Below are 22,628 nucleotides of genomic sequence, written 5' to 3' on the forward strand. Positions count from 1 at the left end.
CTTAAATGTAATTTAATTTTTCTTTTGTAAGGCACCACGTTTCAAAGCTAATGCTTCCAGTGAAGCCCTTTTTCTATAGTCTACACATCATAATTATTTCATTGTAATGTTTATATATTTTATTGAAATAAAGTTTATCAAAGAAATATGTTTTTAAATATTCCTATCAGAGCCTACCACACTGGTAGCACATGGTCAACAGCTAGACTTGATGCGATTCAGATTCAATTTTATTTGTTCAATATAGAAATAGCAGTAAGTACATTTCGGGTCATTAAAATTTTACAAAAGAAAAATATTTGTTCCATAGATAAATATACATTAACATGACAAGTGAAATACTAACAACGAAAACAACTCCAGACAATAACAAGATACAATAATAACTGAGACATTCTCATAATATCTCATTTACAGTAGCCTACATCAAAATAATTTATAAAATATTAAAATGTTGAATAAATATTTCAGTAACAATTTAAAATTACTAAAAAGATAAAGATTCAAGTTAAAATTCAAATTGCAGTACAGTACTAAATTTCAGACTAAATCAATAGGCCAATTAAAATACTGTATGTAATCATAAACTTTCCTTATACAATCTGATCGAATATAGTATGGATGAAGCAGGCCTAGCCAGGGCCAACACTAGCTATGCTATGAATGAGTGTACCACATACCCATGCCAGCTTCTACGCAAACGAAGGCCAGCAGTAGCTAGGCCTAACTAGGCTACGCCCAGGCCAGCCTTGCCTAGGGTAGGCTAGTCCAGCGGAATCACTTGGTAAAAATATTAAGTTTAATTTTACACAAGTGGATAGCATGTAACATGCATTATTTAGCCTACCTGGCATTTTCACACTAGACTAAGGCAGACGACAATTAATTTGCTATTTTGGATTGGTGCTGAGAATTACTTTGCTAGCAAAAGTGTGTGTGTATAGTGTATCTTGGTTACGTTTTATTATGGCGCGCACAAAGGATATTTGTTTGCAATAAAAAAAATATGAGGTGTTACAGTAAAATCCGTTTCATTTAATAATGTAGTAAATAATCCCTACATAATTACATTTTATTTTAACATAACTTGTAATTATACACTTATAGTGTACACTGTATAAATGTATTTGTCAGGTTATATTATTCACGTAGCAAATACACATTTGACGCACCATAAAAATCAATTGTTATACTGCCCTCAATTAAAAAAACACATAAAAATAAAAATACTGTATCAACAAACATTTATTTATTTATATTGTTGTCTTTATGAGCCTTGGCCCTTGTTGGCTAGGTCATAGTTGGTGGTTAAACGATCGTAATTTATAACTGAAATTTACGTAAGATTAATTAATAACGTGTGACTTCTAAGAATTTTATATGGACAGCACTTCAATTTTGCATACAAATACGCGCTAGATTGTAGACTAGGCTTAGGCCAGCAGCAGAGGCTTTGTTTGTATTCTTGTAGGCCTACTCTGTGTGTCGGTAGGCTAGGCCAGGGTCTCTATCTAGCAGGCCCCTCTTGAAGTAGTAGTAGTTTAGGCCTAGGTCATCCTTCCTAGGCCTATGCAGTATTTCCAACAATAAATATAATACGCCATACATATGCCAAGCCAAGTGTGCTAGTAGTTCGTAGTAGTCCTAGCCCTCTGCATACTTATAATTATTAAATTTGCATCCGGATGTATAATAATCGGTCTGGGAGCATACCATAAAAGTCTTTTATTTTGCGGATGATACAATAAAAAACTAGCTAAAATTTGTACGGAAAATTGCTAGGAAAGTAGGTGCGCAGGATCGTAACCACTGCATACGTATATTGGTTTATATTTTGAGATCGGTCAAGGCCTATTTTTTCAGCAAAATCTGAGCAGACATTGGCTGTTATTTTCCGAAATGCATGAACGAATTTCTACGCCTAATTTTTGTGCAGATGATTTATATTCTTTTTATTTTAATGTGACATTAAATACAAGTATTAAAACCAAAATTGAAAATTTCTACCAGGTATACAGGAATGATTGCCCTTTATTCTTCTCAGATCGCATGTTGACCTATTTTAGAGTGTTGGCCTAAGTGGGTTGTAACTCACCCAGTCAGATGGCAGAAACAGAGCCTTCAGAAAAGAATTCATCCCTTAGTTCCTCACCAGCTAAGGCCACACTGAAACACTTTTCATCAGGCAGTGCCAGAAAGAAAAAAAGTTGCATTGAAGATGCAGAAAAAGATGAAAAGAAAAGAAATGACTGTAATGATAATTGTAATGACAATGAAGAAAAAGAAGCAAATGTAAATGAGGCAGAGACAAGTTGTATTCCAAACAAAGATTGGACACCGTTAGCTCTGCAAAATGAAGGTTAAGAATAGGTTTTATATTTAAACTTTCAAGAGTTTTTAGTTTTAAATCTGAATGCTAGTAAAGGAGAACCAGCAAACAGGATTGACACTAATATTCAGTCAACATATTGCTAATTATGGATCATGTTTAGAAATATATATAAAATATAATAATGCCATAATAATATCATAATCCTTTAAGAGTCAAATCACTTGTTTCAATGCATCATTATCAGAGGATTTCGAGCCCCGGGTGTTTTTTTTTTTTAGTATAATAGAATGAATGAAAGAAACATTGATGATGGCGTGAGTGACTTCAAAGTTTTAATTTTCTAAATTCCATAACTTTTTCTTTTTTTTTTTCATTTCTAAGATGAGCACATGCTAGCGTTGCAAGTAGTGATTGAGCATGTTTCAGCATTTGATCCTGAACGTAAGCAGCATTACCTTTATCTGCCTTACAAGCTGCCTTTGAAGGACCTGACACGCACTATCCTCCATAAGGTGGGCTTCAGAAACCTGGATAAGTACAACATAGAAGGTAAGTGATATTTTTGCCAAAATGACCAATCACATGAAGTCTGTGGGGCAAGTTGCTAAGCAGTCTATACAGTCTTAAGATAACTGTAGTAGCTAATAAATTTTAACAATAACATTCAATATTTAAAATTGCTTACATTATGTGTTTAAGTGACTAACAGCAAATTATGCCTTATCTATATTATTTACGAATTTTTTACACAAATTAGCTGGAACCTAACGATTATTTGTAATGACAAATTTCTGTACGATTGTATAGACAATAAAGTATCTGTGTATCTGATATAAGGATTGTTTCAATCCTCTAGTCTCATTGCAAGTTTATAAGTTCAGTGTGATTAAAATTCAAATTGATGTTAAATGATTTCATTGTAACTTTTTTTAAATATTTAATTAAGTCTAAATTTCAATATTCTAGATGTCAGATTTTACAACAAGCAGTTTTCCTTTAATAATTCTTTGCATGCTATCCGCATATGCAGTAATAAATTGTCACAAAAAGGTACAAATAAAGATGTATGTGCCTGTCTTCACAAACAGCCACAAACTACTTGGTGGGGATGGCAACGCAATAGTAAAGACAATTTATTTTGTGTTTCCATGTCATTTCTTATCAGGTCGTCTTCAGATAGGTGTGCTTAAGCCACTCCCTTTCAATGCTGTTACTGACAACCTTGATGACACAATTGGACATTTATTAATGGCTATCATTTCAAGTGTCATTGTGTACATCAAATTGAAGAAATTGTAAGTATACTATGGATGAATTTCAGTTGTATCTAAGGCTCTGTCCACACTATAATTTTTTTTATGTTTCAAAGGGCAAATAAAAAAACTTGATAGCGTAGACACACCTTAAAGTCTAAAAGTCTGCTAAACACTTTTTAAAATTATTACAGTATTTTAACATACAATAATTATACAATGACTATTATTCACACTATCAATTCTTATGATAAAAATACCCTTAAAAGGTGCAAATCGAACAAATATGATAGTATGTACAGACCTTAAAAGTCTGCAAAACACATTTTAAAATTAATTATTATTTTTATCATACAATAATTATACAATGACTATGATTCAAACTATCACTTCTTATAATAAAATACCCTTAAATGGGCAAATCGAACAAATATGATAGTATGTACACATTTTAAATTTAAATATTATTGTATTATATTATAGCTATACAATGAATAGATTCTTATTCTATAGCATTTTCCATGCAGTTATTTCTATATGCCACAACTTGCATTTTCAGTATACTGTAAGAAGTGTTTTTGAATGTAATCTTGGAATATTTATCCCACATTTTCTGAAATTTCACTTCAGGTTTGACAGTAGCAATGAAGAAGAAAGGCTGGAGTATCGTGAGATGCCTTTACTGCGTGGTACCGGATATCTAATTGGTGAATACTTCTATGTTTGTGATCGTCAAAGTGATAGAAAGGATACCGTATATCTACGCTGCAGCCGCCAAAGGAAAGGGGAATGTCCATCTCGTGCTAAAATTCTACGCGATCTTAGATATGCTGTGTTAGTAAATAAAAATCACAACCACCCACCACCGAATGTGAAAAATCACGAGTTCATGCATCGCTGTCGGAATGAATCCCGTGAACCAAAAAATTTCAAACGCCAGTTGAAAGATGTCTATGATGAAATACATAGAGATATGTTAGCTAATTGCAGTCCCGATGAACTATCAGAATTGCAGACTGCAATCCCAGACTGGGACACAGTTAAGAAGGTTATGCAGAAGTGTAGAAGCCGTGCTGTGTGTTCTGCTCCTAAACTTGAGAGAGAGGATTCTGTGGACTGTGAACGTACCAATGACGTTTCATTATCGGGTCCTCAATCAATCCAAAAAACAGAAAAAACAAAACGACAAAGACTTGATAAATATGAGGCAGATGTAGGGGATAATGGAGGCTTGGTTAGGCCTCAGAGCAATTCACAATCTCTGAATCATAATATTTTATATAGAAATACTGCCCTCTATCAGAGTATTAGACTTCCAACTGTTACTGGTACTCAATTGGCTACTATAGTGCCTGGAAATGGGGTTCCAATTCTGCCAAGGGACCCTACAATAATGGTGCATACTGACGATGGAATCACAAGTGAATCTCTACCAGTTGGACCCATGCCTCTTATTGGGGCACCCTCTATGTCACATCAGGGGTATACAAATCATTGTATGAATTCAGCTTGGACTACGACAGCTGACAACTTCATGTTAAATGTGCAGGCACCACATGCAAATTAAGTATTTAATTTGACAAAACTAATATTAACTACAAATTCATTAGGATTTTTATCATTGAAGTTAATAGAGAGAAGGTCACTGTACAAGTAATCCTTTTCATGCATCCAAAGAGGCGTGATTTATTACCTTCACTCACTAGTTGAGGAGTTAATTACGTCAAATGGCAAATTGTGGGAAAGCGATCAACTTTTCGGAAAGCTGCAATACGCGAACATAAAAAGAACCATTGATAGTCATGCTTAATATAAAATATTTCATCTGAAAATTGAGTCAATGTAAACTGAATATTTTGATATGGTTTAGAAATTAAGAAATTTTATAACAAATTATTAACATTTTTATTGAAGAGGAGGAATAGAAAAATAAAAGGAGTCTGTAGCAACTGCCTGCTTATCCATGCATGACTTCTCCCTCAACCTGTTACAATTTTTTAATTGGTTACTGTGTCATGCAACAGTATTTAAAAATTATTTAATTTTTAAGTTATGCTTGAATAAAGGAAAATCTTGGTTAACTTATATTTTGACTAATAATTGTGATTTGTGCAATATGTGAAAAAAATTAAAATGTGTCATTTTTAAATATTCACCAAAATTATAACACTTTTCTGTAGATTAATCTTTTCAATAGGCCTACTACAGCAATGTACAGTACTTCCAATATTACAAGCATACAATAATATAAGTGCAATATATGTCGTAATGTTCAATTTGTCGTTAAATCGCAACTAGTGGTATGAGAATGGTGGGAGTCGGAAACCACTAATCATGAATTCATGTGCCTCGAGAGTTTGGTTCTTTGAAATGCGTTTTTAGTGCGTTAATGGAATAAAAAAAAATGTCAATTGTACAATACCAAGTTTAGTCATTGCAATTCTTATAAAACAAAATTTTATTTAAACAAAAAAAAATATAATTTACACATCGGTTAGTGATGTACAACGATAAACTATCTTGCTAATAAAGATTTGCAGTCGGTATATATTTTAGTCTAGCAATTGCTGAGTTCTGTACGGTAAGCATGTAGACTAGCAGCATAACAGTTATCTTAGTTTTTGGACTCGTTAGTCAGTTACTGGGGTACTACTAGTGTACTTCGTGACTGCTTCCGTCCCTTCACTGACCCGTGTTAGTTAGTTACTGGGTACTAGTGTACTTCGTGACTGCCTTCGTCCCTTCACTGACCGCATGTTTTGCAAGTTCTCCAGGCAAAAGTAGCCGCACGGCCGTCTGCACCTCTCTGCTTGATATGGTGGATTTCTTGTTGTATTGAGCCAGTCTTGAAGCTTCAGCAGCAATTCGTTCAAATATGTCATTAACGAAACTATTCATGATTCCCATGGCTCGGCTTGAGATACCAGTGTCTGGGTGAACTTGCTTCAATACTTTGTAAATGTAGATGTTGTAGCTCTCCTTTCGAGTTTTTCGCTTATGTTTTTTGCTTCCACTTGAAGAAACGGCTTTCTTCGGACCGGTTGCTTTCTTTGCAGCTTTTCCAACTGTAGCTTTTGGGGCCATTTTGATTTTCCCTCGCTTCGAAATGCCGAGCTACTGTAGAAGCGCTTGAAACAATCGCGTTGATAGATATGTACGTACGTCAACAACTACATCATTTATACGCCTAATTTCCATTGTATTTTTTTAATACTAATTTGCATATAAGTGTTGCAGCGGGCCGCATGCAAAACACGACATTCAAGATTTCAATGCTTTAAAATAACAGCCAGGGGATAACAAAGTATAATGACTTTCAATTAATATAATTCTAAAAATCAAAGAAACGAGCATTTAATTTCCGGGCCCGTAACCAGGGAGATCGTAAGATTCCCCAACATCTAAATTGAACAACTTTAAATGGATTTTTTTAATACAGATTGTGTAAAGTGGTGCAACATAGTGTCTGTTTACATTTTTTTTAATTACAAATACCGTAGGCCCTATTTGGTACTCCTACGTAGGCTAGTCTGTATTATTTCCGTGTGTAATGAAATAGTCAGTTATCGCGCAATTATGACTAAATACAGTTTCTTAGCAAAAGTTAAGTTTCCCGCTTGTAAACGCTCCCTGGAAATGTTGGATAGTGTATGTCTGGCATTCCTTTACTCGTAAACAAGGTGAGTTCGGCTTGGATCGAATTCTCTTCCTCTATGGTCCCGGGTGACATTGAATAATTGCATTATGTTATAATAAAGAAATTGACCTTGGCTGAAGTATTCGAACAGTTGACAGTTGAGTATGCGCATGTAGTACAATGTTGAAAGTAGTTCATATCTAGAAATGTTGAGTTGGATAATTGTACTCGCCAATTATAGGATTGAACGCTATATAATCAATTGGTTGTATTCGTAATTTATATTATGGCTCATGAAGTTATTGAAATTAAAAATTTTACAACCCAGTTTAGGTTGTGAAATGCGCGCTGTAGATATGCGCTTATTTCTAAATATTGACTTGATTAGTAATGATGTTCCAGCAAATGCACTGTATGAAAATTTAAGTTTGTATTGTGCAGGCTGTGGCAATAATTGTAATTAAAAAAAAAAGAAATCCCAGTCAATGAAAATGTTGTAAAATGACATTTATTAAACAAATATAAAAGATTACATTGAAATGTGCTGTACACTAAATTAAAATTTACAGGCAGTATAAATTGTTAAATTCGTAATCGTAAATGTCCAGCAGCATACTATTAAATATAGCACGAGTTTTTCAGTTCTTTGTTACAGTTCATCGTGGGTTACTTGCTGCTAGTGTACTTCGTGACTGCCTTCGTCCCTTCACTGACCGCATGTTTCGCAAGTTCTCCAGGCAAAATTAGCCGCACGGCCGTCTGTACCTCCCTGCTTGTTATGGTTGATTTTTTGTTGTACTGGGTCAGTCTTGAAGCTTCAGCTGCAATCCGCTCAAAGATGTCATTAACAAAACTGTTCATGATTCCCATGGCTCGGCTTGAGATACCAGTGTCTGGGTGAACTTGCTTCAACACCTTGTAGATGTAGATGTTGTAGCTCTCCTTTCGCCTTCGTCTGTGTGATTTGCTTCCACTTGAGACGGCTTTCTTCGTAATGGCCTTCTTTGATGCTTTCCCAACTGATGATTTTGGAGCCATTATGCTGTCCCTGAAGATTATTCAGATAGGCCTATTACAGTCACAAAAGAATTGCTTGGAAGCGTTCTGAACAGATTCGTTGTTCGAAGTGAACTGAAGTGAACGGTTACTGTATTTATACTATCGGTTCAGAGTCTACAATTTTTAATCTGCATATAGGTTTGCAGCTCCGCTTGCTGAACGAGTTTCGTGATTATTCAACCTTACGTTACCAAGTGACCTTTCATAATGTTTGAAAATAACGGCCATTTATAAATAATAAAACAATAATAAACTCACCTATTATAAGGATTTCGTAACAAGCATCCCTCGATTCAAAACCTTTTGATTATGCATATCACTGAATGTTATTTATGAGTACAACCACCAACACGCAACTGACTGAGAAGGCAGCAGGGGTGGCGCCAGGATTTTCCCGACGGTGTGGGGGGGGGGCTATGCCCCGACGAGGGGTCAGATTTCCCCGAGGAAAGCAAAATGGGCCTGGTCGAGCTTCGATTAAAAGGTCTCGAAAGTGGTCCAGGGGGCGAATCCCCGAAATTTTTTTTTCATTACATATGTATTTTTTACATATTGTTTCTGAAAGTAAAAAAATAAAAACACCCAGACTCGATTCTATAAATATTTCTTTATTCATTTCAACAAACCTAGAAGCATATATCTTAGAAACTCTTTAAGCCTTTGAAATCCCTAAATTGTGGGCTAATCCCCCTGTAAGACTTCCCGAGAGATTTTGAGCCGGGGCGGATTTAAGGGGGGGCCGGCCCGGCCCCGGCCCCCCTTTTGGGAGATAAAAAAAAGAAAAAAGAAAGAAAAAAAGAAAGAAAAAGAAAAAATGATAGCCCAGAACGCCTTAAATGTTATTTTCGGGCGTCTAGAACACAACAATTTCGCGGGGGCATGCCCCCGGACCCCATAGGACACTGTTGTCTCGATCGGCACAAATTTCGGACCCCCTTTTGGACATCTCTGGATCCGCCCCTGAATAGATTCCATAAAGTTTGCTACACGGTGATCCAGAAGCTCGGTTTCCATACAATCGCTCACCCTGCCGACGAGAGTGCGCTGTCTGATTAGAAAAAGTTTTCAGCTATATCGACAATGATGGTATCGTACAGAAAAAAAAAAAAAAACAAGAGAGCGCATGCAACACGTACCGTATACATCGATTCAAGAGCGGAAATGTGAAGCAAGCTTGGATAGCAATGACAAAGTTACAGGCCAGGGTAAAAAAAAACGAATCTAAATTTTTTGCAAATGAAATTAATATTTTTTTCTTTATTGGATTCGACTCAATTGACGTACTTTTCCTGTGTGAGGGATAACCTGAGTTAAAAGAGCAATGACAATTCCAAAGACGATAGAGTAAGCAATGATGAAGTTTAAAGTGTATTAGATGCGTGAAGCCGAAAAGGGCCGCAGGCCCTGGTGGCATTACTAGTAATACTTTGAAACGATATTTTTATGATTTTTTTTTAGCAATGTGTTTGTTCATGCCTAAAAAGCAGAAAATACACAAAAATACAACAAAGAACATTTTCAAATCTATATCGAAGAGCAGGGCGATCGCATAACACTGTCGCATCGGCTCCACCAATCATTTATTTTGCCTCACCGGTTTCCAAGTAGATAAACCTATTTTCTCAGTGCCAGTAATTTAAAATAGAGGGGGCCCAGGGACAGACTTTGACAGATGGAGGGTCTATACCACCTCACCCCACCATGGTTGAGGTAAGAAAATTTACTATCATATCACCTCTAGATGGCCAGAAATGGCACTCTCGGACTTAAAATTTGAATGTAATTTTCTTTTTTTCTCAATTTTTTTACAATTTTGAAAAAAATTAGGGCGGGGGGGGGGGGGGGGTACCGGGTCCGCCACTGGTTCTAAATGATTTTCGGCCTAGTATCTCCCTCACCGCAATTCCAATGGTAATGTTTCAAAAAAATGATTAAACCAAAATTAGTAAAATTGGAAACTGTTAGAGGATATCTGTCAATTCGCTTACAAGAAAAAAAAAACTGTTAGAGGATATCTGTCAATTCGCTTACAAGAAAAAAAAAAAGTGTTGACGATGTTATGATGACACTCACACATGGTGTGTATGAACATGGAAACGAAGCCATCACATGCTAGAATTTTATTTCTAGATTTTCATCGGCATTTTAACACCATCCCTGCATATATTAACAGATAAATTTAAAGCCATGAAAATGAACCCCAAGCTTGCGAGTGTCGGACTTTTTAACAAACAGGGCACAGAGAGTGAAACTAAATGATATGATTTCTGAATCCCTTACACGCCGCACTTTCACCTTTGTTAGTTTTACTTTTCATTCTATCTAATGATCATTTGTTAATTCAAATGTTTTCATATTAAATACGCAGACGATGCTTTCGGATGATGTTAATCAACTGTTCGTAGAATCGTTTGCATGTGTGAAAACAACTTCTTGATAATGCTGATAAAACAAAGAAATAATTATTGATTTTAGGAAATCTGATGTTATACACGAGCAGTTAGAAACAATCCGTTGAATCTATAACTGAACACAAATATCTAGGTAATCATATTGATAATAAATGAAACTGAGTATATAATACCGATAAAATTAGCAAAATAATTTAACCAAAGGCTGTACTTTTTACGCAGGATAAAATAAAGTAAATCCTAACATTATGAATATGTATTATGTTTCAGTTGTACAGCCTGTTTTATGTTTTTGAATAATCATATGGTGTAACGAAATATTGAAAGAAAATATGAAAAAAATATGAAAGAATAACGAAGAAATCGAGTAAAATCATTGGGTGTAAGGTCAATGAATAACTGGAAGAATTAGGTATACGACGTAATGAATGGTTCAATTTCATACTAATGATACATCCCATCCGATGTATAGGCCATGGCAAAGCACATTTCTTTTAGCAAGTCAGGAAGAGCACAGTGGCATATCTAGAAATCTTGAAATGGGGGTGCTAATGGGGTGGGGGGGGCGACGCGAAGGTTAAGTGGGGGGCCTCGACGCTGAGAGTTTTGAATTCTCAAAATAAGGTGATTTTAGGTGATTTTTAAATACTTGATTTCTAGAGGAGCGACTGGGGTGGTGGTGGGGGGGGGGGGTGCGCACCCCCTAGATACGCCACTGGAAGAACAGTATACCCCAGAATCAGAGCCAAGAGGTTCGGAAACTCGTTCATCACCTGTCGGACATTAGGAATTTCAATCATACATTCAAACTGCAAAACTGTATAAAAGCGAAACAAGCAATATTATATGAAAATCAGATTGGGTATATACATTTTAATAAATAAAGACAATTGATAACCTATTAAATATTAATCGTTAAGATTATTATTATTATTATTTTTTTTTTTTTGTTAAAAAACAAATAGTAATTAAAGTCAGAAAATATAAAAAAGGGAAAACCTATAAAATAATTAAAACGTTGAAAACACTATTGTACATACGAATACATTTTGTGTATGTGGTTTCTATTAGCTGTTTTACAACAAACTGTAGCTGTCATGAAAACGCCTCGCAATCACAATGTGAATGACAGTAAAGTGTGTCTCTGTATCTGTGTCTTTATATTAATAATATTAACCCCATGTTGTTTTCTGTTTATATTTAGCATGATAATCTGTATTTAGTAAAGGAAATAATAATACAGTACGGTAATATATTACTCCAAATCAAAGTATTCAGATTATTAACGCTAGTATGTGAACATCATAATTATAATTTATTGGAATTATGTGATTTACAAATCGATTACAAGCCCTCAAATCCTTATTTACCGGGTTATTGTAGAAAATTGAAATTCTATTACCCTAGTCCTACCATGACTACCTAGAGAGCGAACGGTCAGGAAAGAAACACTTCAAGATTCAATCACTTTAGGCCTATAACAGTGTAGAAAAAATATTTCTCTTTACATTTTCGACAGTATTTTTATGTACTTGCTGAGTTTATTGAGCTTTCTCAGGATTTTCATGGACATTGCAACTTGCATTGTTTATTAGCCATTCCGACCCTATATGTTACTATTAATTCAGTGTCATAGATGAACAGGGCTCTGGCTAATGGAGCTGAAATATCCTATACAGTGCAGCGGGTGAGTAATAATAAGTTTGTCTTATTACTACATGAAAATACTGTCGAAAATGTAAAGAGAAATATTGAAAAGCTATAAATTACAAGACATTAAAACAAAATTAATATGGAAATACATATGAAAAATAAAAATAGTAGGCCGAAAACATGTTTTCCTATATAATTATTACTTTATAATTAATTATCTTTTGAATGATATGTGGTAATTAATATTTTGATCAAATTGCATTTGAAGTATCATTATTAGCACAACTGAGAAAAACAACTTCAAACTTTGGAGTGGCACAAGTTGCACAGTTCAGCGGTGGCACCAGTAAAGTGTGAGGTGGTGGTGGGGGGAGGGGACCCTCGTCGTCGTGTATGTATTCTTACATATTAGACTTTAAAATCTATTAAATAAACCCTTCTTCCCCTAAATTGTTCCCGGGGCTTGATTATGGAAATAAACTCAAATAATAATCTTAACTTCTAATGCTGCTTCGTGGGAACACCGTCGCATATTTGAACTATGATCGGCCTGTAAGTTGTCGTATTCTGGATATCGTGGTGTTAATGTAATGGCTTAATCATTTTGTTTTTACTGTTACAGCTGCTATATTGTGTACATTTAAGATACTGTACTATCATTATTTGATAGTCCAGTGATTAACAATGCGAGTACGACAATGTTTTATTGAGTATATGGTTGTATTTAATTTTACCACGTGGAAATATTGCACACACTACACCCTTTTATAAAAAATAAAAAAAATAATAAAATGGAATGCTTAGTAATATAAATGCGAGATATGTTGCTTGTGTAGGGAAAGTGAAATAAAATACTAGTCCTGTGTAATTGTTATAAAAACGACATTTATTTTCAACACCACAACTAAAAACATTCAATTTACACATCGAATTATGGCTGCACAAGGACAACCAAATATCGGCCAAAATGTTAAATTTGTAAGCAAGTATATATTATCCAGCAGCATACCGTCCAATTTTCATAAATATACATATCGATTCTTCCAGTTATATATGGTCTACCAGTTCTTTGGACTGTTACTTGCTGCTAGTGTACTTCGTGACTGCCTTCGTCCCTTCACTGACCGCATGTTTCGCAAGTTCTCCAGGCAAAAGTAGCCGCACGGCCGTCTGCACCTCTCTGCTTGTTATGGTCGATTTCTTGTTGTATTGAGCCAGTCTTGAAGCTTCAGCAGCAATTCGTTCAAATATATCATTAACGAAACTGTTCATGATTCCCATGGCTCGGCTTGAGATACCAGTGTCTGGGTGAACTTGCTTCAACACTTTGTAAATGTAGATGTTGTAGCTCTCCTTTCGCCTTCGTTTGTGTGTTTTGCTTCCACTGGAGACTGCTTTCTTTGAACCGGCTTTCTTCGCAGTTTTTCCGACTGTAGCCTTTGGAGCCATTTCGTTTGAGTTCTTATATTTTTCAGATTCTCACGCTACAAAGGTATAAATACTAAAGTGTTTAGAACGAGATCGTAGTCAGAAATAAACGTACATGAGGGTTACCGTATTTATACTGTCGCTTCTTACAATGGAAATTTGCATAGAGTTTACAGCTTCGTATGTAAATCATGTTCTCTGATTGGTCAACCTCTCTTTAAAAATCTAATAGAAAAATACGGCCAATATGCATTTCAACGAAAAAAAACAATTAAGAATGATTTCTAAACAATAAAAAAAAAAGCACAATCCAACATTGCTATAATAAAAAGCATGACCAGTACTATGACAATTATTTTGGAAAAATATTAGTTGTCGGCTTATACATTTCGCCACTTCAAACCATGACAGGTGATGCTTTATTTAAATGAGGTCGCAGTATTACATAAGCTGGCGTTGTCCGCTGTGTTGTTCAGATCTACTTTATACGTTCAAACGGTCACAGCTGACTTATATATTTCCAAACTTGAGCAGTTAACGTGCAATATGTCTGGACGTGGTAAAGGAGCTAAAGTTAAAGGCAAAGCAAAAAGCCGTTCAACCAGAGCTGGGCTGCAATTTCCCGTAGGTAGAGTACATCGCTTTCTAAGGAAAGGAAACTACGCACAACGTGTCGGAGCAGGAGCTCCAGTTTATTTAGCTGCCGTACTAGAATACCTGGCGGCGGAGATTCTCGAATTGGCTGGCAACGCTGCCCGTGACAACAAGAAGACTAGGATTATACCACGTCATCTTCAGCTTGCTATACGTAATGACGAAGAATTGAACCGTCTGCTAGGATCGGTGACGATCGCACAAGGAGGTGTGTTGCCGAACATTCAAGCCGTGCTTTTGCCGAAAAAGACCCACTCAAAGGCCTAACAAAAGTCTTAAATATATATTCGAAGAGGAAGATGTCCAGTTACCAAGTGAATGGAAGATTTTGCCGAATGTCCAGTGGATATAATGACTTAAACAAATAGGAATAATACTCCTTCGAGACTGTTATGACGTGATATTTTATGCAAATTTATGTAGTTTCGTATATCAAATTTAATTTTGAGTTTAATAAATAGTATTGTGTACCGTACCGAGTATAATGCTTTTATTTTCCAAAACCTTTACTCAATTTCCATCTCATAAACACAGGCACGGGCACGGGAAACATTGCATTACTTAACATCTTCAGGTAATGGACACCTTGTTTGTATGCTCTCTTGTATTGCTTTCACCTGGAAATCAAATATACAAAATCGGGACCAAATACAATTACATTCTGCTATTTACGGCCATACAAATTTCAGACCTCGCCTACAACTATTTCAATTCCAGGATTGACAATGGATTGTACTTAAAATGGGATCTACGAATTCAAGGTTGGGAACAGGGGGTGGATCCAGTAGGGGCATGTGCCGCTAAATTTTCAAGGCATGTACTGTATTGTAATTAGCGCTCTCGCTTGTCTCTCCCTCCTCCCTCCTCCCTTCCCCCCGTTTGTAAAATTTTGAACAAGGGCGCTATAGCAGGGGTCCGGTGGAAAGGAAACCCGTGTCGGGGGAACTTCCAGCAAGCTTGTTGGGGGAAAATATCTTCAGTACTGAAAGTACAATCCAAGCATGCCTGACTAAACTGTCAAATTTTAGGGATTAAAAACTGTTCAGTGCGAGCTTTCCTACCGTGTGTGCGAGGTGTTGTAGTGGTGGTGTGACCTCTTCCCCACAGGGGCTCTTAACCCTGCATGGTTTTCGTTTCATTATTAATTTTTAAAAATTTCCGAACATAACCAACAAATTTAATTTTATCCCTGATCAGGGGTGTGGACCCCTTGTCTGGGAGCTTGGACCCCTCTTCAGAAAATTTCTCTAGCCACCAATGGTTCTGAATAAATTTGCAAAAATAACTCCACATCAATGACTTAATTTTTATTCCGTACATTTATCGCTGCTATTCAGTATGGACACTTGGAATATAAATCCAGACATAAAAATAAACAACTTGACAATGCCTCCCAGAAACCGCATGGATGCTTTCTAGTACAGTGTCGTTATTGCTCTGGTAAATGAAGTGAATATTCAAACTATAATTAATATACCTTAAACTTTAGAAAGACATTAATAAGACATTCGGTACAGTGAAACACACAGTAAGATTTTAAATTGGAAAATTGTTTACATTGAAATGTAGGTACAACACTGAACATTGGCAATAAAAGTCATGTAGATTTTGAAATTAAAACAAAAAAACAAAAGTTTTTCCTTGAGATGAATAATTAAATCTACAAATTGAAAGATAAACTGAAAGACTAACAGGTTGAAAAACATGACCCGGTATATGCCATTACAAAAATAGACTCCTAATAGAATAACACTACACAGATTGGCTAATGCACAGTTAGAGTGCTATTGCGAAATGTGTGCGTACTGATTAATTACCTAATTACATGTACTGATATCTGATGAAAGAATATAAGAACTTGAACGAGAGGTGAATTCAGAGGATGGAAAATAGAGAGCTCAATGCCCTTACTCCCAACCTCCTGGTGGAGGCCTATAATTTAAGCTTAAAATTAAAAAAAATATAAGAGTACCAATATCATTAATCATTGTCTTTCAGAATATAGAAAAATAAATCAATAAATAAAAGAAACATTACAACAAATGTAAATCTATTAATACACTGAAACAGTAAAAAATTATGGAGTTTTGTTCAAGAAATTAGCATTAAAATTATTGCCTATGGTCCACTTCAAAGATGAAGGCTTTCTAACATGATTTTCAATTATTCCCTGTATAAATTAAACAAGAGAAATTCTTGTAAATTGAGGTTTAGCATTTATAGACATCTGATCAATCTGTGCAAGGATGCACCCGTCAAAATTTGTAAAATAAAGACAAAACTAACATAAATAAGGTAATCAAATGGATCTTCAGACTATTGCAGTCAACACACACTCTTATATTTTCAGATCAGAAAGATAATTGGCACAGAATGGTAGAACATGCTACTTTAGAGAATAAAAAGCATTATTGATTGTGATGATGATGATGATGAGGATAATGATGATAACAATGACGGTGATATGATGATGATATGGTGAGACTTTTTTATACCTCGTTTAGTGAACCTGCCGTCCGCCAATGATGATTTAGAATTTAAAAAAAGTTTATTTTTGACCAATTTGTGCACCCGGCACCATGAAAAAATGGAAATTTCAGAAAAAAATTAATTTTTTCCTTTATTTTTATTATGCCTGCCGCTGCCTTTAAATCTGCAAAAAAAGGATATATATATTTCTCTCTAATTATATAAATTTAAAGCATATCACCATCCCATTACTGCACTGCTTACATGCACCAATAAAATTTCATTTTTATTTTCTCCTCTGTTTTTTGTTTTTGGCAAAAAATACTTGCTAAATAAGAAAACAAAATTGTATTTTTATTTTTTTTTCCGCCCTCCTCTGACGACCTTTAAAAAAAAATTTGCGAAACAAGGTATAAAAAGAAGTCTCATCTAACGATGATGATAATGATGACTATGATGATAATTATGATGACGATAATGAAAGACTAGGATATTAAAATTCTGTATTCCAACATTCAAACAATGGAAACATCATCTGAACTGGATATTCATTCAATTAAAAAATAAATTTCATATAAATAATATTTACTTAATAACATTCCATATGAATACTTATGAAACAACAGATACATACTCACAATTTGTGCTTACATATCTCTGATGCATCCCTAATCATCTATAAATTATTCTCACACTTTGTTTCATAAATATTCATATATGGAAACTGTGACAATATTTTCTTTTATGGATTCACAGGTACATTACCTTTGATTTATCATTAACAACCATATTTTAAAGTTTATAAATATTCACATAAATATGCATACCAGAAAATAAAATGTAACACTTCCGTATACAATATTCAAAATTCAATAAAATCAGTAGGAAATATAAATATAACTTAATTTGAGTAAAATTCTGTAGAATGTCAATGTTTTGAGTTGATTTTTTAGTATATTTTCATATACAGTTTAAACTCCTATTCACAATGTTTCTTTTTACAAATTATACCATAGGACACTGGGATTGGTCAAAAAAGTTCAAATCACAACCTTTTATTTAAGCTACCACAATGTGAAATTACAAAAGAAATGCTATTATGTAGACTAAAATACACAACCGTGATTGACTGCCAAATAAAACCCATCTCTTCCCTTGTATCTGTCATTACAGCCACTTCATCTCAGTATCTGTACTTACAGACTTATGTTATATTATTACAGACTTACATTAGATCATGACCAGGCTATAGATTTAAGCCTGGTTTGCATAAAATTGCTACACTCTCACTACAGTAAAATTGTTACACTGCGAAGCTACTTCTGATGCAATGAGAAACGCGCCATGATTTGATTGACCAAGTCAAAAGCTACCGGTGTTGTAGTGTTACAATTCAATGGAAACCAGTTTAAAACTATATAATATTATTATCTCTAAGGACAAATTTTATTCTTTTGCTGTTTCTTTCTTAAATAATACTACTTCTGCTTCTTACAAATGGCATGGAATGAAGTGTATTGTTGTGTATGTACACTTGGGAATAATACATGTAATCCAAATCTCAATTACCCTTTAAACATAACACAAAATTTATAGACAGTTGACAACCTGTAGAGGCTGAAAGTAACATCCTGTAGAAAGATGGCATTACACCCCATAGAAAGCTGACATCACACCCTATGAGGACTAACATCATACACTACTATAGAGGGCTGATGACAAATTATTGAATATTCATCATAAATTGTAGTATTTCTCAGGTAAAATGTCTTAGGCACAATGGGTTGGATATAGCAACAACAAATCAAGTTATAGCACTCTCTGTAAATCTGGAAACTGGAATATCTCATCTTTGTCTGTGTATCAGGAAATGTTACCTCTGTACATATCTCCCTGTAACTATAGTTCAGTTTATACAATCATTCACAATCGTTACAAAGTTCAAAGTTATTCGCTGAGTTACGTGTTCCGAGATTTGATGACCCATTCAGCTGTAGGGTTAATTTTCACTATTGTCATCATGTCAGTTTCAGGATCAAGACAGCGTCCACCTATAAAAAAAAAACACATAATGATATATAAACAATAATTTACATTACACCGTATATTACTGCTGAAGAATCCATGATGTAGCAATATGTTGCACATATTATACAGTGCACCCTACAATTCAAGACCTCTCTAATTAAGAGACCCCTCTTATTCGAGACCAATTTATCAAAGAACACAAATCTAACCCTCTAAGTGGAGACCAAACCCGAGAATTGGAGGGCGAAATGTACATTGTTATTGTTATATGTTTACAAATAATGGATATAATATCACTTATAAAGCAACAACAGTTGAAAACATCCATGTTGAAAATGTTATGCATTAAGATGTTATTAATAAAGGTGGTTTTTCATTGAATTAATGACATATTTTGGATGGCATTTATATTTACTTACATAGGTTTCCTCCAACTTCATTAAGGTAGAATTTATTTGTGTACATAATGTTACCAACACCACAGTCGTCAATCGAAGACTGCCGACTGTGGAGAAACAAAAGCAAAAAGTAACAACAATGGCATATATAATTACATATTATACATAAGGTATTATTAACGCTGTCAATAGAACCAAAGTATGCATGTCTTGTCTTGAAATGAGGGGGGGGGGAGAGCACACGAAGGTGAAGTGGGGGCTCGATAATTAGGTGCTAGAAGATTAGGTGCTAGCTTGCAAAGTAATGTGATTTGAGGTGATTTTTAACTACTTGAGTGTGACCTGGGGTGTGACGGTAGGGGTCCCAAGTCCCCTGGAACTTGTTGAAGTCTCCCGGAAATCGGTACGGCCTTCCGCACTCCCGCAAGCAAGCAAGAATCTCCCGGAAATTAACGCATCTCAAGCAAATTTATAATTTTGCATGTTTTCACTGCTTTATTATCAATCTCACAGAAGTCAGAGCCGATGGGTACCTGGTTGTGCAGCAAAATAAAATTAAATGTGAGAAAGCTCATTAAAAAGTTCAGTGGTATATTCAGGGGAGCGGGATGCCGGGGAGAAATGAAAATTATATTCAAATTTAAGTCTGAGAGGGCTACTTCCAGCCATCTAGAGGTGCCATATCATAAATTTTCTTACCTTCGCTCCAACCATGGTGGAACTGAATGTGGTCTACACCCTCCATCTGTGAAACCCCTCCCCCACCCTTCAACCCACCACTGCAGATCTCCTGGAAATTACTTCATCCAACTTGGGACCCTGTGACTGTGGGTGAGTATTTTTTTTTTGGGGAGGGGGATGCACCCCTTAGGTATGCCACTGATTTCTTGCAACAAAAACAGTATGCTCACCTTTGTAATGTTTGTACTTTTCTTTCGCACTTTGTTTGGCTTGGACGCCGTGCTGGAAGTGTGATAATGGGCTCAGCGTCTCGGATAAACTTTGCAATGATGTCTCCAGCAGTTGTTTTCTCATTCAGCTGCACAGTTGTACAAATTTTGGTAAACTCTGGCGCCCTCACACGTATAACTCCTTCCTTTGCATCTTCCTGAAGAAAGAAAACAAAAACATAAAATATCTTTAATAAATTATTGTGCAATAGTAGTAATAATAATAATGTTAATATTATTTTTTGTGGGTTTGAATGGCAAAGAAATAATATATATTAATGCTTGCGGTACACCACGTAGATAGTTCTGAAAAGAACTGTTGTTGGTTGAGAATTAATAATAATAATAATATTTAATATTTAAACATCTTTTTTATCTATTATTTATGTAAATAATGTACTTTAAATTTTTGGTAATGTTTTATTAAAAATTATATAATACTTTTTACTTATTGTAAATTAATTGGTTATGGCTGACAAATTTTATGGGAGATCCATCCAATGATGTTTGTTAAATCATTCATTGTCACTGTTGTAAATTATATGTTAGTCAAAAGACCTAATAAATAGAACAAAATTATTGAAGTGGTATATCTTCAATAAATGAATTAATTGATTAATTGACAATTTTTCATTTTTGACATAACTAGAGTTATGAGTATGACTGTCTCATAAAAACATGATTGACGATGAGATAAACGACAGATTAAATACTCAAATACTTACTTCGTAGTGACTCAATTTTTTGTCTCCCTTTCCTCTCCCTTTAAATAACGTCATTACCTAGGATAAAAAGAACATACACATAAGCATGTTAGATTATCTGGGTCACTTTCCAATGACAGGGTAATACAAGCCCTATATTAAAAAAATTCTGTAATAGACTCAAATATACTTATGTAAAAAGTGTGACTGAATGCGTCAACTAAGGGCCCATTATGAGGGCGCTGTTATGAAAAATCTTGTAGACCTTTGATATTGTAAATTATATGCTGGCAACCCAGGCAGTGTAGCAAGCACTTTTTTATATTATGAAGTGAAAGATGGCTTAGCCGTCTCCCTGATGACCTTGCTGGAAATTATCAGACCTCTACTGTCAGGCCGCTGAGTCCCCACCACAATAGGGCAATCCTACCATCAGTACAGGTGAAAAATGGGAAGGATTATCCCCTTCCTCATAGCAGTACAGGAAAGGGTAAATCTGGATATGAATTAATATACTCACTGATTTACTGTCTTTGGATTTCTTGTTTTCAGCTTCATATATCTTCCTAACCTGCATTAACATCTTTGCTGGTACCTGAGGAAAACAAAGGAAGATTTGCATAAATCTAATTGCCAGTAACCTCTTTTTTTTGTTCCACCTGCTATTATTCCACCTGTTCTTATTGGTTTACACTTGTTTATCACATAGTATTCATTATTCGATCTTCAGTAACAATATCTGCTTCAGTAAGCAACATTTCTGTCTTTATCTTTAAATGTTTATTGTACAGTGCCACAATGTATAAATTTGGTTTGCTCTCTCTCATACTGCTTGTATAACATTAAAACAGTGCAAGTTCAATTCAATTTGTTGAGCTTCAAATGCCATCAAGGGCCAATGTCCACTTGGAATTACATAAAAAACAAAAGAAAATGATATATATACAGTGTAAACATATAAATATATTTCTAACAATTCATTGTTGTTCATATTATTATCCCTATTACTATATAAAACATCTACAGTATCTACTCTTCATTCGTTCATCTGTCCATCCATTCATTCATTCAATTGTTCATCCATCTACCCATATATTACCTTATGTTGTTATTCTCAAGGTGTAAGAAAAGGAGCACTGGGTGTTCAAAATTACAATACAATATTCTCTGTTTTATAATATTGTATAGTGTGTGGTGTTTAGGCTGTGATCATCCACTGCTGGATGAAGCCTTCCTGAAGCAATTTCCAGTGTCTGCTGCTGCTCTGTTGCTTGTTGTCATTTTTATTTATGTGGTTATTTCGTCTCTCCATCTTCTATTTTGCCTTCCTCTCCTCCTTTTCTCTGACCGAGGCTGCCATTCCGTGAGTCTTTTTGTCCATCTCCACTTCATTTCCTTGATCTTCTCAATGATATCTACCATTGTTTGTTTTCTAATGATGATGTGGCTCACCTTGTCACGTAATGAAATGTTGAGCATTCTCCATTCCATAGCTGTCTGTATGGTTATTAGTTTTTGTTCCATACTGTATATACTGTATTATCTTTTAAATACTGTCAGACTTCCAAAATTTCAAGCCTATTTTGAATTTGAAAAGCACTATGTATAATGGGGAAAAAAAAACTTGAATTATATACTTACAACCCATAGGA

At 35.0% G+C, this 22,628-nt stretch overlaps 6 protein-coding genes across 7 annotated transcripts in view; 2 read left to right on the top strand and 4 right to left on the bottom strand.

The window, feature by feature from the left end:
* Positions 1-1,216: 1,216 nt before the first annotated feature.
* On the top strand, positions 1,217-5,809 carry LOC117100528. Of its 2 annotated transcripts, XM_033240288.1 has the most exons (5): positions 1,217-1,340; positions 2,045-2,359; positions 2,714-2,881; positions 3,498-3,627; positions 4,216-5,809. In XM_033240288.1, exons 2-5 carry the CDS (start codon positions 2,104-2,106, stop codon positions 5,150-5,152), a joined length of 1,491 nt encoding a protein of 496 aa, XP_033096179.1. In that variant the 5' UTR covers positions 1,217-1,340; positions 2,045-2,103; the 3' UTR covers positions 5,153-5,809. The 2 variants fall into 2 exon arrangements, with proteins under 2 accessions (XP_033096179.1, XP_033096180.1); XM_033240289.1 differs by lacking the exon at positions 2,045-2,359 and having other exon boundaries at positions 1,233-1,340.
* A 202-nt stretch (positions 5,810-6,011) lies between these two features.
* Positions 6,012-6,739, bottom strand: LOC117100530 (late histone H2B.L4-like). Its single transcript, XM_033240291.1, has one exon. The coding sequence runs from the start codon at positions 6,667-6,669 to the stop codon at positions 6,289-6,291; it is 381 nt and encodes a 126-aa protein (XP_033096182.1). The 5' UTR covers positions 6,670-6,739; the 3' UTR covers positions 6,012-6,288.
* A 975-nt stretch (positions 6,740-7,714) lies between these two features.
* LOC117100532 (late histone H2B.L4-like) lies at positions 7,715-8,366 on the bottom strand. Its single transcript, XM_033240294.1, has one exon. It carries the CDS (start codon positions 8,258-8,260, stop codon positions 7,889-7,891), a length of 372 nt encoding a protein of 123 aa, XP_033096185.1. The 5' UTR covers positions 8,261-8,366; the 3' UTR covers positions 7,715-7,888.
* On the bottom strand, positions 7,715-13,896 carry LOC117100531 (late histone H2B.L4-like). The gene is made up of 2 exons (XM_033240292.1): positions 13,421-13,896; positions 7,715-7,895 (listed from the first exon to the last, which is right to left on the bottom strand). Exon 1 carries the CDS (start codon positions 13,792-13,794, stop codon positions 13,423-13,425), a length of 372 nt encoding a protein of 123 aa, XP_033096183.1. The 5' UTR covers positions 13,795-13,896; the 3' UTR covers positions 7,715-7,895; positions 13,421-13,422.
* Positions 13,897-14,222: 326 nt separating this feature from the next.
* Positions 14,223-14,902, top strand: LOC117100529 (late histone H2A.3, gonadal). The gene has a single exon (XM_033240290.1). The coding sequence runs from the start codon at positions 14,320-14,322 to the stop codon at positions 14,692-14,694; it is 375 nt and encodes a 124-aa protein (XP_033096181.1). The 5' UTR covers positions 14,223-14,319; the 3' UTR covers positions 14,695-14,902.
* An 817-nt stretch (positions 14,903-15,719) lies between these two features.
* LOC117100527 (rho GTPase-activating protein 18-like) overlaps positions 15,720-22,628 on the bottom strand; it is a gene marked incomplete in the record, with an annotated part of 62,941 nt that continues 56,032 nt past the window's right edge. Inside the window, 6 exon segments of the mRNA XM_033240287.1 lie at positions 15,720-18,947; positions 19,344-19,429; positions 20,234-20,430; positions 20,998-21,054; positions 21,497-21,571; positions 22,618-22,628. Of these exon segments, the coding sequence (XP_033096178.1) occupies positions 18,856-18,947; positions 19,344-19,429; positions 20,234-20,430; positions 20,998-21,054; positions 21,497-21,571; positions 22,618-22,628 (518 nt within the window).

This window comes from Anneissia japonica, unplaced genomic scaffold (genome assembly GCF_011630105.1).
Source record: "Anneissia japonica isolate Jap-2015-1 unplaced genomic scaffold, ASM1163010v1 scaffold685_len2926416_cov193, whole genome shotgun sequence".
NCBI lineage: Eukaryota > Metazoa > Echinodermata > Crinoidea > Comatulida > Comatulidae > Anneissia > Anneissia japonica.